Source organism: Cricetulus griseus, chromosome 6 (assembly GCF_003668045.3).
Source record: "Cricetulus griseus strain 17A/GY chromosome 6, alternate assembly CriGri-PICRH-1.0, whole genome shotgun sequence".
Taxonomy (NCBI): Eukaryota; Metazoa; Chordata; class Mammalia; order Rodentia; family Cricetidae; genus Cricetulus; species Cricetulus griseus.
This window is the reverse complement of record NC_048599.1, coordinates 8,970,689-8,986,177: the sequence shown is the minus strand read 5'-3', so window position 1 is coordinate 8,986,177 and position 15,489 is coordinate 8,970,689. Positions and strand designations below refer to the sequence as shown.

The window sequence follows — 15,489 nt, the reverse complement described above, 5'->3', positions numbered from 1 at the left end:
AGACAGCTTTACAGTTTGTGGGGCAGACTTGGAGCTGAGATAATGGAGGCCTGGGAACCACACCTGGGCTGTCATGTAGTTCTAGCTTCTGTTTAAAACTTAACTGTCTTGCTAGGACTCTGAAGACAGGCTGTGGCCACATGGAGTAAATCTCCCTTTTTTGGTTTTCACTATTAATTTGGCAGTTTTAATTGGCTTATGGAGGGACTCGTGGCCAAGTCTGGTTTTCATGGGGCAGAGTCTGTGACCTTAAGGTCCAGTCACATACGTGCACCAATCTATTCCTGTATATATCACGTTTTTAAAAAGATTTATGTATGAGTGCTCTCTCTGCATGTATGACTTTATGCCAGAAGAGGGTGTCAGATCCCACTATAGATGCCTATGAGCTACCATGTGGGTGCTGGGAATTGAACTCAGGACCTCTGGAAGAACAGTCAGTGCTCTGACCCTCTGAGCCATCTCTCTCTCCAGCTCTGTACATATCAGTCTGTAAGTATGAATGCTCATGTACGCAAAGCATGTGTGAGTGATATCTGAACATGTATGTGGGCATCTGTAGTGGACATTGCTTTTCACCTGCTTAGGAAGACTCGCTCTTGTAGAGAGCACCAGAGAGCTGCATTTAAAGCTTAGAATAAGAAGGTTTTCTAAAATTATTTTTTTTTATTAAATAAGAAAAAGAAAGGTACAATATATATGACCATCAGTCAGTCATGAGCTACTTTGCATTCCACCTTAATGGACTCATGATCCAATTAAGTTCTCTATACAAGAATTAAAAAAAAAAACCACCTCAAGTATTTGAATAATCTCCTGTAAAATTTTATTAACCAGGTTAGGGGAAGGATTTTTTTTTTTATCTTATCAGAGAGCATCCTGAACACATTAGAAAATTACAGACAGGCGTGAGATAAGCGTCAGACGGAACAGATGAAGCAAGCCCCTCAGCCATCTGAGAAACATTAATAACGAAATACTGCAGAGACAAATCTTTGTTAGGGGTACTTTGTTAGGATGCAAAGGGAAAAGTGGAGGGCTTGGCGCCCCCTTGTGTTGCAAAATAAACCTGCAACTTAATTTCATTTTACTTGGTTTTTCTTTTTCGGGTGGTAATCAATGCCCTTGTCCCTATACCTCAGAAATAATTGTTTCCCCAAATCATTGCAATCCCTCTCCAGTCCATCACTACCCTTCATGGATAACTTTCAAGGACCCTATTTGAAAACCAACTCTTACCCATTCCTCTTTATACCCCACAATTCCATTGCAGAAAGTTGACAGATGCCCAGCCTGCCCAGAGTCCTCCTTCCCCCAAGCATGAACTAAAACAAGTGGGCCTTCCCTTACCCGCTCAGGCTTAGGGGGATGAATCGACATTTGCTACAAAGCAGAATATTCTTTTTCTCATGTTTGCATTTTTCCTCTGCAACTTACTGGCTATTGCCATCTTTTCATAACTTAACACAGATGCCTTTGTCTACCTCCCCATGCCACTCCTGGCTCTTACCAGCCTCCCTGGATTAACCAGTTAAGCTGCTAACCCATTTTTACAGTTATATTGCCAGGAAAGACCAGACCAGAGACGTAAATAATACACCTCAATCTACAACATTTCAGGTTGAAGTTGTAGGCAGAATTTCATTGGCTGGCCAGGAGAAAAACAAATATACACACAGGGTGAGTCTGGGTGGGAGCTGAGTGATTTGTTTACTTGGATTTTCCAACTGGTCCGATGGATACGGGGTCCGTTTGCACTTGAGCATCCAACATCCGTTTTGGTCCCTGGAGAAAAACATAAAGTGGTCCCTATAAAACCAACAGCAGCAAGGCGTGCTTACAATATACTTATTCTGAGGCAGGTAATATGCTAACTAAATATGCCCTATTTGTGGGTAGATGTCCAGCTTAGACACCTAGTGGCATTGCTTTCTGGTTTTGTGAAATCTTAGATATATTATGATTTCATTTCTTTGCCTTTTAGATGAGAGTGTTCAGACATCTCAGAGGGTTGTTCTGGAGATAAAATGGGCTCATACCGTGACACACTTAGGGCAGTCCTGGGGTGGGTGAAAGGTTCAGGCATTATGCTGGCCTGCCCCTGTTACCTGGTGGGACAGGCAGTACCCTGGTCAGCCCAGGGTTCCATGGGAACTGAGTCTGCACGCAGGTGCAGAGGACCCCTTTAAAAAGACAGATCCCTGCCCATTTACTCTCTCTGCTTCTTCTCTGCTTCCTCTCTACTCTCTCTCTCTCACATATGCTCACTCTCTGCCTCTCTATGGCGACCGGCCATGGCGGTCATCCATTTACCCCTGTTCCTCTTTAGTCTCCCTACTCTGCCGGGCCTTATAATAAACTTATAGTCAACATGTCTCATGTCTCAGCATTTCTCTTTTCTTCTTTTTAAACAAAAGAATAACAGTGGGGACTCCCTATTCTGGCTCATCCTAGACGCCTTATCTTTTGTCACTATCAAGCAACTCATTCGTTCACTGTCTCACACAATGGTGCTCCCATTTACTCCTCATCACTTGATGTGGGATGTCCTTCTGTAGGCTGTGAATATGTGTTGCTTCCATTGGTTGACGAATAAAGCTGCTTTGGCCTATGGCAGGGCAGAATATAGCTAGTCAGAAAATCCAGATGGAGATACGGAGAGAAAGAAGGCGTCAGGGAGATATCATGTAGCCACCAGAGGAGTAAAATTCCAGAGCATTACTGGTAAGCCACTGCCATGTGGTGATACACAGATTAATAGAAATGGGTTAATTTAAATGTGAGAGCTAGTTACTAATATGCCTGAGTCATTGGCCAAACAATTATAATTAATATGAAGCCTAAGAGTGGTTATTCAGGAACTGACGGGCAGGAGAGAAACTTCCAGCTACATCACTATCTGAAGTGATCTTACTGTCTTTTATCTGGCCATCTTCCTCCTCTGTGGATTCTGTCTGCTGCATCTTCAAGGCCATGCAAGTGCCTGGCGCGTGGAGGGAGCACCTCACCACTGTCCCGGTGTGGCAGGTGGATGCCTGCAGGTGCTGTTACAACTGTACTACTGTACTGTCTGTCAAGTGTAACTCAGACACACTCAAACTAGCCCGTCCTGCATACAGTTCTATGAGCTCAGACCAATACAAATGGGCATATTAGCACCGTCGAAATCAAAATACACACCTCCCTTGTCTCTGCCCATCTCCCAACTAATAGACCCACTTAAGACCCTCATGGCATCTGAACTTTCTACATCCTACAGTATTTCTTTTTCTAGGATTCTTCTTTTTTGTTCTATTTTCCAAGTAGCATCTCACTGGGTGGCCCAGGCTGTCCTAGAACTCACTCCTGGTCTCACAGCAATCTTCCTGAGAGTTAGGATTATAGCCTTGCACCATTATTTCATACCACGGAGCAATAGAATCCCTTTGAACGCAGTTTCTTTCCTGTCATACGTGAGTCAAGATTTATACATGTTACATGGATTGAAGGCAGTTACTGCTGGCTCTTTCTTCAGTATAAAGTAGAACTTAACATAAATCCTGAACTTTATGTTACAGGATTGTGAACATAGCACATAAAGGTGTATAGAACACAGTTTAGTACTATAGTATAGTATGTTATATAAAGGGAATAGTGTGATCACTATACACAACATAGGACAGTGTATGTTACATAATATATGCACACTATCTGCCACAAAGTGTAGGAGATATTACACAGTATAGTTTCTAAGTGTGTGTGTGTGTGTGTGTGTGTGTGTGTGTGTGTGTGTATGGACACATGCTCACATGTGTATGCTGCACATGTGAGGGTCATGTCAAGGCCACAGGTGGATGCCTGGTATTTCCCCAATTGCTCTCTACATTATGTACCAAGGCAGGGTCTCTCACGTGGACCAAGAGCACACCAATTTCACCAATTTAGTCTAGACAGCCATCTTCCTCTAGAGATCCAGTCTCTGCCTCCTTTAAGTACTGGGATTACACGGTTGTAGCCACACCCTCTCAGCATTTACGTGGGTCTTGGGGATTCCAACTCTGATAATTTCATGGGGTGGTTGGAACAAATCTGGGTATCTTGGCCACTCTAAAACTGCAGTCACAAAAACGAATTCTGCTACCAGCAGTGTCAGTGTCATCTTCGGTAAAGAAGTGACCCAACCAAGAATTTCTATCCCTGGCAGATAAAAGACGAGGGGGCCATCAGCCGGAGTCTGGCTCTTTAAGTTCTTATGTCACAGAGTGCAGTGTGACCCAGTGGCTAAACACACCAAAACCTAACAGAAGAGTGTATTCTCTGTAGCAAAGAGCTGGGCTTCCTGCCAATCACAAACTGTCTACCTTCGGCCAACCACAAGCAAGCAACATATCATACCATGCCTACATCAGGTAAATGGTTGTGTTCCACCACTCAGATGCTTCTTGTAGCCCATCGGTGATGACTTTGTCCAGCCTGTAAGCTGGTGGCTGGTGGGGCTGAGCTGGGCTCTAGGATACCCCTCTGGTTCAGAGCTGTGCCTGATCCTTGAACCGTCCCTTCCTCAAATACTCCAAATTAAATCCACCGACTTTGGGGAGAGGGAATGTCAGTTAAGGAACTGCTCCCTCAGTTTGGGCAGTGGGCAAGTCTATGGGGGCATTTCTTGATTGGCGACTGCTGTGGGAGGACTCAGCTCATTGTGGGCAGGGCCAAACCCTGAGCAGGTGATCCTAGGTTGTATAAGAAAGCAGGCTGAGCCAGCCACGGAGAGCAAGCCAGGAAGTAGCATTCACTCCCCCATGGTCTCTGCTTCAGTTCCTGCCTCCAGGTTCCCGCCCTGATCTCCCTCAACGATGAACTGTAAACTGTAAGCTGAAATAAACCTCCCCAAGTTGCTTTTGGTCATGGTATTTATCACAGCAATAGAAAGTAAACCAAAGATAGAACTGTGGCTGTTACCATGACCTAAATGTTACAATGGAGGAAACTGAGGCACCGAGGGGTTGAATGACTCAGCCAAGCGCACACAGCTAGGAGGCAGCCAGAGCAGGACTGCAGACAAACTGGTGGAGTGGCTTGGGAACACAGACTTTTGACCTCACTCTCCCGGGTCGTCCCCACCATCCAGCATCCTCATCTTTCCTGCCCCAACCTCAAGCTTGTCTGCCTAGTACAGTGCCTGGCACCCAGTAGGTGCACAAGAATCTATTTATTTATTTATTTATTTATTTATTTGCCAGCTTTACAGCCAGCCCCCACTTTGGAGATTAATACCTCATCCCTCAGCTAAGGACCAAGAAAGAAGACCGCATGCACTTACCAGCCCCTTCAGGAAGCCCCCAAGGGGCTGTCGCCGCTTCTCTGACCTCTTTGGGGTCTTGTCCCCGTTCTGCAGTGAGTTTGCCTCCACCGTGGGCTGTTGCACGCACGGCATAGGCTCTCGGGCTTCCTGTTTGCTGCTCTTCTGCTTGTTGGTCTCGGCCACCGACTTCTTGTCCTTGGAGGAGTTCTCCTTGCTTTTCTGGGCTGTTCCCACGGGCTCTGGCTCTGGGGGCGAAGGCGTCTTCTCCGCGGAGTTCGATGTCTACAGTAATTTCAAACAGAGCCCGTATTTAGTGTCTGAAAGATTATTCTAAATAGCAGAGGGGTAAATATGTTAAATGTCGGAAATGAGTTTGGGTAATGTGGGGAAAAATAACTTAAGGTCATGCATAGCAGGGGGCATTTATTTAACAACAGCTACCCCACGAAATCCAGGCAAACTAATTCTACGCCTGGATAAGAGCATGTGGTCCAGGCCTGGCCAGTCACAGCCGTGTTTGTGACGGGGTACGTATGGCTCTGATTGGTTCAGGAGAGCTGAAGACAGAAGCTGATCTGATATTAGAGCTTTACTAGAATAATCAAGAGGTCTAGATTTACTCCACTGAGTTTGAAGGTATGAAAATATAGGCCTGGATCTTCAAGAGTTCGTTTCAAGAGGAAAAAAAAAAAAAGCCTGGATAGGAAGCCAACACGGGAAAAAGCAGAGGCGAGAACATTCGGAAGAAATCAGTATGGATGCCAGCATCTGTGACCTTGAATCCAGCCATTCCTGAAGCCCAGTGTTGAGAGGGTGCCCTATAATTAGTCCAAGTGACTTATTTCTTGAGGTTGCTCATTTTGAAATTCATAATTACATATGCCTTATATTTTTATGTGAAACGGACCTTTTATTTCATGAAATGGTAGTTTGTTTTTTTTTTTTTTTTTTAAAAACCCTGATGGTTATTTTTAGTTTTGAATCAGCATCTTTCAATACCAAAATGAGGCACCCTACATGCCTACAATGCAGAGGCTGTAAAAATCCCAGTCCTAGAAGGTTCTGAGAAAACTGTAGCTACACAGAAAAACAAACAAACAAACTTCCACACTAAAACAAACAAAAAAACCCAAAGTCAAAATCTGGCAGGAAGGTGAAATCTTATCTTATTTTTGACCTCAATTGGCTACCAGTACAGATGGTATAAAGGCAGAAAGGAGGGAGACCAAAAAACCCCAGAGGACTCTTGGCTCCCCAGGGGTAAGCAAACAGAGGCCCAGGTGAGCTCTCTCAGACAGATGTGGGTCTCAGTGACTCTGGCTTTGGTGCAGGGGTGGTAAATGGGAGCAGCAGGAGAAATCTGACAAACTCAATGTCACATGCACCGTCCCATGGGCGAGTGGCTGCTCAAATCCTAGCTGGGAGACATCATGTCTTTACATGGCCAGTAGGGGCCTCAAACTTGTCATCCTTCTGCCTCTGCCTCCCAAACGCTGGTGGTTCCATGGCCCCACATGAGGCTTCTGAGACCTTGACAAAGAACTCTTCTGAAATGCAATCAGCATCAGCTTTGACAGCAGCTTTGTAAGTCACAGCAAACAATGGAAGTAGAACTATTGCCCCATGGGCCACATCTGACCCGTGATACAGGTCTCCAAACTCTGGTTCATAGTTCCAGGCAGGAAGTCCCACGGCAGAGCTGCAGTGTTGACCCTGAATAAAGGCTGGCGTTGTGCAGTCGTGAACCCAGCACAGCTCTGAGAAAGAAGCTGGAAGACAAGAAGACAGGCCACTCTGGTACTGAGCTCAGAGAGACGGCAGCTCTCCAGGAAGTAGATGACCCTGAGGTAGGCAACACTCTTCAAATTATTCTGCAGCCATGTGTGTCCCTAACCCTGTCATTTCCTTGCAGCCAAAGCTACAGCAAGTACTGAGACACAGAGGAGAAGCCCTGAGCAGCATAGGAAGCCCGGAGCAACTGTCTCCTCTGGATGAAGGGGACCCTACCCCCATGTTCCTTGGGAAGGCCAGGAACCAGTGATGCTGTGAAACCCCCCAAATTTCCACAAATTGGGTGGAAGATGCCAGTATCTAGCAGTGACTCAAAACATTACAGCGGAATCAGAGACCTGACTTGAGTATAATTCCATCATGTCCTTGTGGTGTAACCAGGCATCAAGAGTCCCTTCATGTCCTCACCTGTACAGCCTCAGATCAGAGGATCAAATTACCACATCTGGCCCATGGGGAATGTCAAACACAGGGTAGAGACCATGTTGGGTTTTCTTAGAGGAAGGTGGTTCCAGGACATACAACTGACAGCTTGACGTTTAGGAAAGTCCCCAGCCAACAGGCCAATAGAAGAGTGGTCACCCTCTTAACCATGCCTGAAGTTCCTCTTTTTAAGAAACTGTGAGGCTCTGAGTGCACAGTGCACAGAGGCACTGGGAAACGATGACACAGGGTGACGACACACTAGTGGCCCACCGCTCTAACTGCCCAGCTGTAGGGACTCCCCCTCCCTTCTCCAGAAAAACTCCATCTGGGAACAGAGCTTTTCCTTGTTCCTTCTGTCCATACATATATAAGTTTTCTAATTATTAACAGAAATGGACACTTTATCTGTATTCTGAATTATGCTGTAGACTCATGCGATGTGAATATAGGATCCTTACCAACAGTTTAATAACAATGTCAAATAGCACTTGCAATGGGCTGGATCATGTGACCCCAATTCATACGTTGAAATGGTGGCTCCCTTTTGTGGTTGCATTTGGAGTAAAGTAATAATTCATGTTAAATGAGGCTGCCTGATGGGGCTCTGATTCCAAAGGCTTAGCACTATTATAGGAAGAGACACTAGGGGGCACTCTTCTTCCCCCCTCCTCCTATCTTCCCTATTTCCTCTGCAAGGCAGGAGGCAGCCATTTGCAAGCAAGGGAGAGAACCTCCTCTAGAGACTGAACAACAGCAATACTTTGACTTTAGCCTTTCCAGCAACAGAAATGTGGGAAAAGAAATTTCTGTGGTTTAAGACACTCAGTGTATGGTGTTTTGTTATGGCAGCTTACACTGCCATATAAAATGTATAAAACAATTTATGAAGCCTTCCATGTTCTTATGCTTCCTCAGTACTGATTCATCTAGCTGGATGCCCTATCAAGTCTGCTTCCCCTGCATCCTCCTAGGAGTGAAAACAGAGGCACTGGGAGATTCTGCCAAAACACTTACAGCAAAAAACCCTTAAAAACCAAAAAATCCTTAGCTAAGCCAGGATCTAGGCCCTTTGAGTCTAAAATCCAAGCTTTTAAGTACTTTTTTATATTATTAAAATTAATACGAGAGTATTTGATATTTTCATAGAGGTATCTATTTTAATTAAAAGAAGTGCCAGATTATAAACTAGGGGGTCATTAGATGATGTCGAACACCTAATTTCCCTCCCTCTGACTCTCAAGTGCTGGGATTGCAGACATGAGCTACCATGCCTGGTCTTCGGCAGTGCTGGGATGGAATCCAGGGCTTTGCGTATGTTAGGCTTAGTATGTTCTACTAAGCGAGTTACATCCCCAGCCCAATGATCCCATTTTTAAAGAGAGATCCCATGCAGATATAAAATGTTCTGTTAAGAATACAGCAACTAAGGAAATGAGCACCATCCCTGTGTTTTAGGATCGTCCCTACTGTGTGCCAGGCACCACATGGGGATAGAGAAATGGGAGCACCATTTGTTCCATGGTGTTCCAGACATGGGGGCGGGAACCAGGAGAGGCAGGACAGTTCATGAAGTATTCGAACAAGACGGTAGTGACAACGAGGGGTATAGGATCTCTCTGAGGAGGTGACATTTCTGCTAAAACTTGAAGGCTTGGAAGGAGTTTTCCATACGAAGAGAGGAGTGAGACATAGCTGAAGACTTGTTTAAACCATGTCTGCAGAGCCCAACAGTGTTGGGTATACAGTAGTTGCTTAATCAGGAAATGTTTCACAATGACTTGAGGATTGCATTGACAATCTGGAGAGAAGAGAGCAGGCACCAGCTAACCCCACCACCAGAGTGAGGTCAGGGTCACTTACTTGGCAAGTGGAGTCTTTCCCATTACTTTCTTCTGAGCGGGTGGTCCCTCCATCCCCTTTCACTGACTACAATAACAAACAGACAGTGGCCTTTGAGTGACCGAAGCACAGCAACAACAACAGATGTATGCCCTTCCAAAACCGATGACCCCCACCGTTTATTACTGAGATTCAGGGTCAGGCACTAGAAGAGCAACTAGGAAGGGGTCACTCACAGAGGTGTGGACCTTTGGGTCATCAGAATCCAATGGAATTCAAGTGTTAGCTTCCCAGAGGAGCAGCATGAGTCCCAAGCCCCTGGGATTGTGTAATTCTGGGATGAAGGAAAGCAACAGCGATGAGGTTGGCTCTGCTGGGAACACCTGCTGTTACAGAGTGTGGCCCTCTGGACATAACAGCCACTGCCATGGAGCAGCTGTGACTGTCATCAGAGACCCTCTAAGTCAGGCCTGTTGACTGTCCCTTATAGAGAGGAGGGGGGTCATTAGACCCACACCTGAGATTCCAGCCACTCTTTCCCACCCTCCCTTCCCAGCTGTGTGAATTCTGTGTGTTGTCTCGGGAAGTACTAGGACTGACAGGTGCAGAAGGCTAACTGGGGAGAGGGGTGTAGCTCCATTAGCTAGCTCGAGCTGGCTATGGGGAAGTCACTGTCCTTGCTGGGGTGAGACCTTCCGGTGCTGCGGCTGCTCTGGGGTCACCGAAGTTCCTGTAAGTCACCCCTCACTCATGCTCTGCAAGCAAGGCCAATAAACTCATTAATTTACCATGTAAGACCTCAGTGGAGTTGGTACTTTGCTCAGTCACTGGCCCCCTATCTGGGGTGAATAGATATTTGGACTGAGGCAGCAGGACCACAAAGTAGCCTGGGCTAAATGAGATCCTTTTTTCAGAAGGGTAAGGAGGAGAAGAAAGAAAGTAGTGTTGGGAGGAGGAGGCGATTAAACATGAATGAATGAAAGAATGAACAGCTGGGCATTGTAGCCGTCCACTGGTACCACCTGGCTGCTAACTCTTCCGCTATTTTCGGCATTCCATTCTCCGTTCTTTAGCGCCCCCTAGAGCCAGTGACTTCCTTGACAAGCTGCATCTAGTTAACTCTGCATCCTGTATTCAGTCAACCAGGTGAGCGGAGCTTGTGGTTGCAAATGGGTAGCCACGGGCTCAGAGGCATCAGACTCACCTGGGGACTTGTTAGAGCGATGCAAATTCTTCACACCTGCTTAGATGCTGACCCGCTGAATCAGACTCTGGGGGCTAGGGCTCAGCCTCTTGTGTTTAACAAGCCCCTCAGGGGTTCTGAGCACATTAATGCTCGAACTGGCCTCGGTCACACTCAGACTCACCCTGAGCTCTGTAGTTTAACTGTGCACACAGTAATGCCCAGTGCTCGACGCAATCAAATACCCACACGATGTGATGACGAACGCTCAGGTCTCATCAACAACAGCAACTCAGGTCGAATCTCTGAACAGCTAGTCATTACTTCGCATCATGGGGCGGGAGCAGCGTGGGCTGAAGACGAGACTCTCACCTACACTGTTATCAACTGGGCTGTTCTTTTAGAAGACAGCATGCACTCACAATGCACATCCAAGAACAGTTAATCCTAAGAACATTAGAGCGGGCAGGGAGCTGGCTCAGCACCTTTGGTGAAAGCAGCGGGTGTGAGGACAGAGTTCTGATCCCAGGAAGCTGGGTGGGCATGGTGACCATTTGTAATCCCAGTGCACGGGAGGAAGAAACGAGATTCCTGGAGCACCTGGCTAGCTAGGAGAGCCCTACCTAAGAGCACCAGGTTCAACTAAGAGACTGCAGTAACATAAGGAAGACTCCCAACACCAGCCTCAGGCACACATTCACGTTGACACCCCCTCAAATGTGTACCCATGTACAGGCAAGCATGCATATAAGCACACATGCCATGGACGCATGCACGCATTGGTTAGGGATGGAGCGTGGGGTGCGGCCAAACTCTATGAACTTCCTTTATCTTTGTTCTTTGAGACAGGCAGGCCTTGAACTTGTCATCTTTCTGCTCCAGCCTTCTGAGTAACTGGGATTTACCGGCATGTACCACTGTGGTGGTTTGGATGAGAATGACCCCTACAGGCTCATATTTGAATGCTTGGTCCCTAGGGAGTGGAACTGTTTGAGAAAGATTAGAAGGATTAGGAGGTGTGGCCTTGTTGGAGGAAGTGTGTCACTGGGATGGGGGCTCTGAGATGTCAAAACCCCATGCTAGGTCCAGTGTCTCTTTCTCTCTGTCTCTCCCTGCTGCCTGTGGATTGAAAAGTAGCTCTCAGCTGCTTTCCCAGCACCACGCCTGCCTGCCAGCCAGCCACCATGCTCTCCACCTTGGTGGTATAAGCTTATCTTCTAGAACCGTAAGCAAGCCCCCAATTTAAATCTTCCTTTGTGAGAGTCACCTTGGTTATGGTGTCTCCTCACAACAATGACTAAGACAGCTGCTGTTCCTGGCTTCCATGCACTCTTCTCAGAGAATTCAGTGTTGTGGGATTCACCAAGGATCAGTGTGTCCTCAACATGGAATTTAGATCCCAGGTCATGAAGGTCTCTGTGGTCTCCTGGGCTGTTCTAAGAGGCTCAACCTTGCCTGAGAGTGCTGAGAAAAGGGAATCGACTTCTTTGGTTATTGTGGCCAGCCCCCCTACCACCTGCTAGAGTACTGCACTTTGGTATCTCACTTGGCCCCCTGGGTTCAGCAGACAGACCCCTTCTGCTGACTCACGCTCCAGAGAGGCCTTCAGGATATGGCTCTGTCCACAGCAGTTAGCCTGGGTGGGACTGTGTGTGTTTGTCTGTGTGGGTGAGTGGGGAGGTGTTCCTGTGTGGCAGTGTGCATTTGCTTGTGGAGGCCACAGGTCCACACTGAGTGACATCCCCCCTAGAAGCACCCACCTGTCATTTTTGAAGAAGAGTCTCCCACTGAACCTGGAAATCACCAGTTTAGGGAGGCTGGCTAACCAGTGAACCCCAGAGAACTACTTGTTTCTGCTTCCGAGTGCTGGGATTACAAGCATGTGTTATCATGCCTGGCCTTTTAAATATGGGCTCTAGGGGTGAAATGTAGGTCAACATACTTGGAAATCAAACAGTTCACCAAGTGAACCAACCATCCCCTCCCAGGGAAATGGTGAGTTGCAAAATATCAACCTATGTGTGGTGGACTGAATGAGAATGGTCCCCATAGGCTTTGGCATTTGAATACTTGGTCCCCAGATGGTGACACTTTTTGGGGATCCTTCCAAAGTGTGAGCTTGTTAGGGAAGCGTGTCATTGGAGGCAGCTTTGAGAGGTTAAAGACTTTCACCATTGCTATTTCTCTGCTTGTTCCTTTCTGCTCAAGACCTAACTCTCAGCTTCCAGCTCCAACCACCGTAAACTTCTTTTATTAGCTGCTTTGAGCATGGTGTTTTATCACAGCAATAGAAAGGTAACCACTATAACATGCATGCATGAAATAGCTTTTAATAAAAAGCAAACCAAAACAACAACAAAAACAATGGCCCTTCCACAACTTCTTTAAGTTGGTATTCCATAGGTGCTTTTCCAGGTCAGGGGTGGGATATGCTTTCTATTCCTTTGTCTCTTTGGTAGTCTTGGAGAACTGGGTCAGATCAGTACTATGCTGTGTTGGCAGTGTGAGAGCAGACCTCCAGGACCTCAGGAAGACGGCTGTCAATTCCATCCTTCTTAAGGAAAAATGGGACAGTCTCTCACGCCTTCTGATGGCTTTCCTCTTTTCATTTCAGGCATAAGAAGCTGGGTGTATGCCAAGCTAACTGACTTCTGGTGTCAGACGAAGGTGTCATTAAGTTCATCTGAGGCCACTTCCTTAATCAGCCCTATCATGCATAACGACACCTCCCACCTGCCCTCCCCAGAACCTAACGCCTCCACAGAGCCAGCCCTCATCAGTGACAACTCAGATAATCGGTGTTGGGCTTGGTCATCCAAACTACCGTAGCCACCAAGGCTCTATTTTTTTTTTTTCCAGTGACCTTATGGTTTGAGGACACTAAAATTCTTTCAGAAACCATTCAGTGTCACGTAGAAAAGTTTCGAGGCTCGGAAACAATTTCACAGATGTTCCTGCTCTCTGCCGAGGAACTTGTTTCACCCATGGTTTTATTCATGAGACAAAGGTGAAGTGGCTCAGGACTCCAGCTTGCAATTTAGAGATAGAATCTTGTTGTGGTGTCTGAGCCTTGCCTGTTAACGGTTCGGGTTTTTACTGCTTGCACGGTGTTCATGCATTCGGATAACTTGATACTCTGAGGGATACTGGAGCCATTTCCAGATGGGTCACTTAGATGGCCAACATTAGAGAAGAAACATTTGGGGGACAGTTCACATTTCATTTGGAAAGGAATACAAATGCCAAAACTGACAGCTAAGTGGTGGAAGGGGGTGTGGTGACTCAATCAAGCCTTTAATCCCAGCGCTGGGAAGCAAAGGCGTGGTGGATGCATTAGTCAGGGTTCTCTGGAGTAACAGAACTATGTGATGATTCTCTCTCTCTCTCTCTCTCTCTCTCTCTCTCTCTCTCTCTCTCTCTCTCTCTATCTATCTATGGAATTTATTGGAATGATTTACAGGACGCAGTTCAGCTACCAACAATGGCTGGCTGGGAACGAAAAAATCCAAGAATCTAGTAGTTTCTTAGTCCACAAGCCTGGATGTCTCAGCTGGTCTTCAGTACACACAGGAATCAGAAGTAAGCTCTAACCCAGTAAAGGAATGGACTGGCTGGCACGGTGAGGGCAAGCAGGCAAAGGGCGGCAGCCTCCTCCTTCCATGACGTCATATATAAACTTCCAGCAGAAGGTGTGGCCCGGATTAAAGTTGTGTTTCCCGCCTCTAGATCCAGATCAAAGCTGAACATCTTCCCACCTCCAAAGTCAGGACTAGAAGTGGATGCACCCAAGCAAAAATAATCTCTCATAGGTGTGCCCTCCATTTCTGGATTATAGTTCATTCCAGAGGTAGACAAGCGACAACCAAGAATGGCCACCATAGTGGATCTCTGTGAGCTCTGGCCAGCCTGATCTACATAGTGAGTTCCAGGACAACCAGGGCTACATGGAGAGACCGATCTCAAAAAACAAACAAACAAACAAACAAAAAACACCACCTCCAAGGCAAAGAAGCAGTAGGGTGATTGTTTGTTTGTTTATTTATTTATTTAATGGACACAGAGTCTCATGTAGCCCAGGTTGGCCTAGAACTTAATATGTACCCAAGGGTGACCTTGACTTCTGGTCCTCTTGCCTCCCTGTCCTGAATGCTGTGATTACAGATGTAGGTCACCACTCTCAGTTTGGGGTAAAAATTTTAATACAGTGTAAGAATATTAGCAATAACATTCCCTAACTCAACTGTATTAATTTAGATCCAAGGAAATGGATCTTCATTAAATGTCCAGGTCCACAAGGTAATCCCAGTTCTCTGTCTCACTGAGATGCTCATTTGAAGTAGGAACCAGTCAGTCATACAAACGATCTGTCTGTTTGTATGGAACTTTCATTATAAGAACAAATCTACTCAAGAGCCCTACACCCGAGCTTCACATAAGCCAAGCATTAATTTTCCTCTTTTGCCTTGTAATCTTAAGACCAGTAGCCCAACATATAAAGACAGCATTGCAGAGAAAACTGTAAAAGAGAACCCCCAGATGGAGCTCAGCATCATACTGCCTCCACAAACTCCAGAAACCAATGGCCGCACAGGAAGCAGCAATAATATCCGGGTCAAAGGGCAGCTTCAGGAATGACAAAAATGAAATGACAGGGAACACCTGACTTGGATCTCCAAGGCTGCTCCAGGTTTGGGTGAGTTGCTCAGCCCCTCTCCAGGCTCAGAGTCATGATGGTCACTCGGAAGAAGTGAGAGCATTTATTACAGCCAGGGAGGTTTGACTTTCAGAAATCTTTTTCTAATTTTACTTATTTGTGTGTTTATTTGTGTGTAGGTGTCCACAGGAGCCAGAAGAGGGCGTCAGAGCCCCCGGGCATGAGCTGCCTGACATTGGTGCTGGAACCAACCTGGAGCCTATCCTTACCACCTGTTATTAATATTTTAATACCTGAGGGGGGAGTTTGAGATCC

At 46.4% G+C, this 15,489-nt stretch overlaps 1 protein-coding gene across 1 annotated transcript in view; it reads right to left on the bottom strand.

The window, feature by feature from the left end:
• Window positions 1-1,710: 1,710 nt before the first annotated feature.
• Window positions 1,711-15,489, bottom strand: part of LOC100756615 (breast carcinoma-amplified sequence 1 homolog) — a 72,059-nt gene continuing 58,280 nt past the window's right edge. Inside the window, exons 10-12 of the mRNA XM_035446580.1 lie at window positions 9,359-9,424; window positions 5,300-5,563; window positions 1,711-1,785 (exon numbers count right to left, since the gene is read on the bottom strand). Coding sequence (XP_035302471.1) covers window positions 1,711-1,785; window positions 5,300-5,563; window positions 9,359-9,424 — 405 coding nt within the window. The remainder of the gene's footprint in view (window positions 1,786-5,299; window positions 5,564-9,358; window positions 9,425-15,489) is intronic.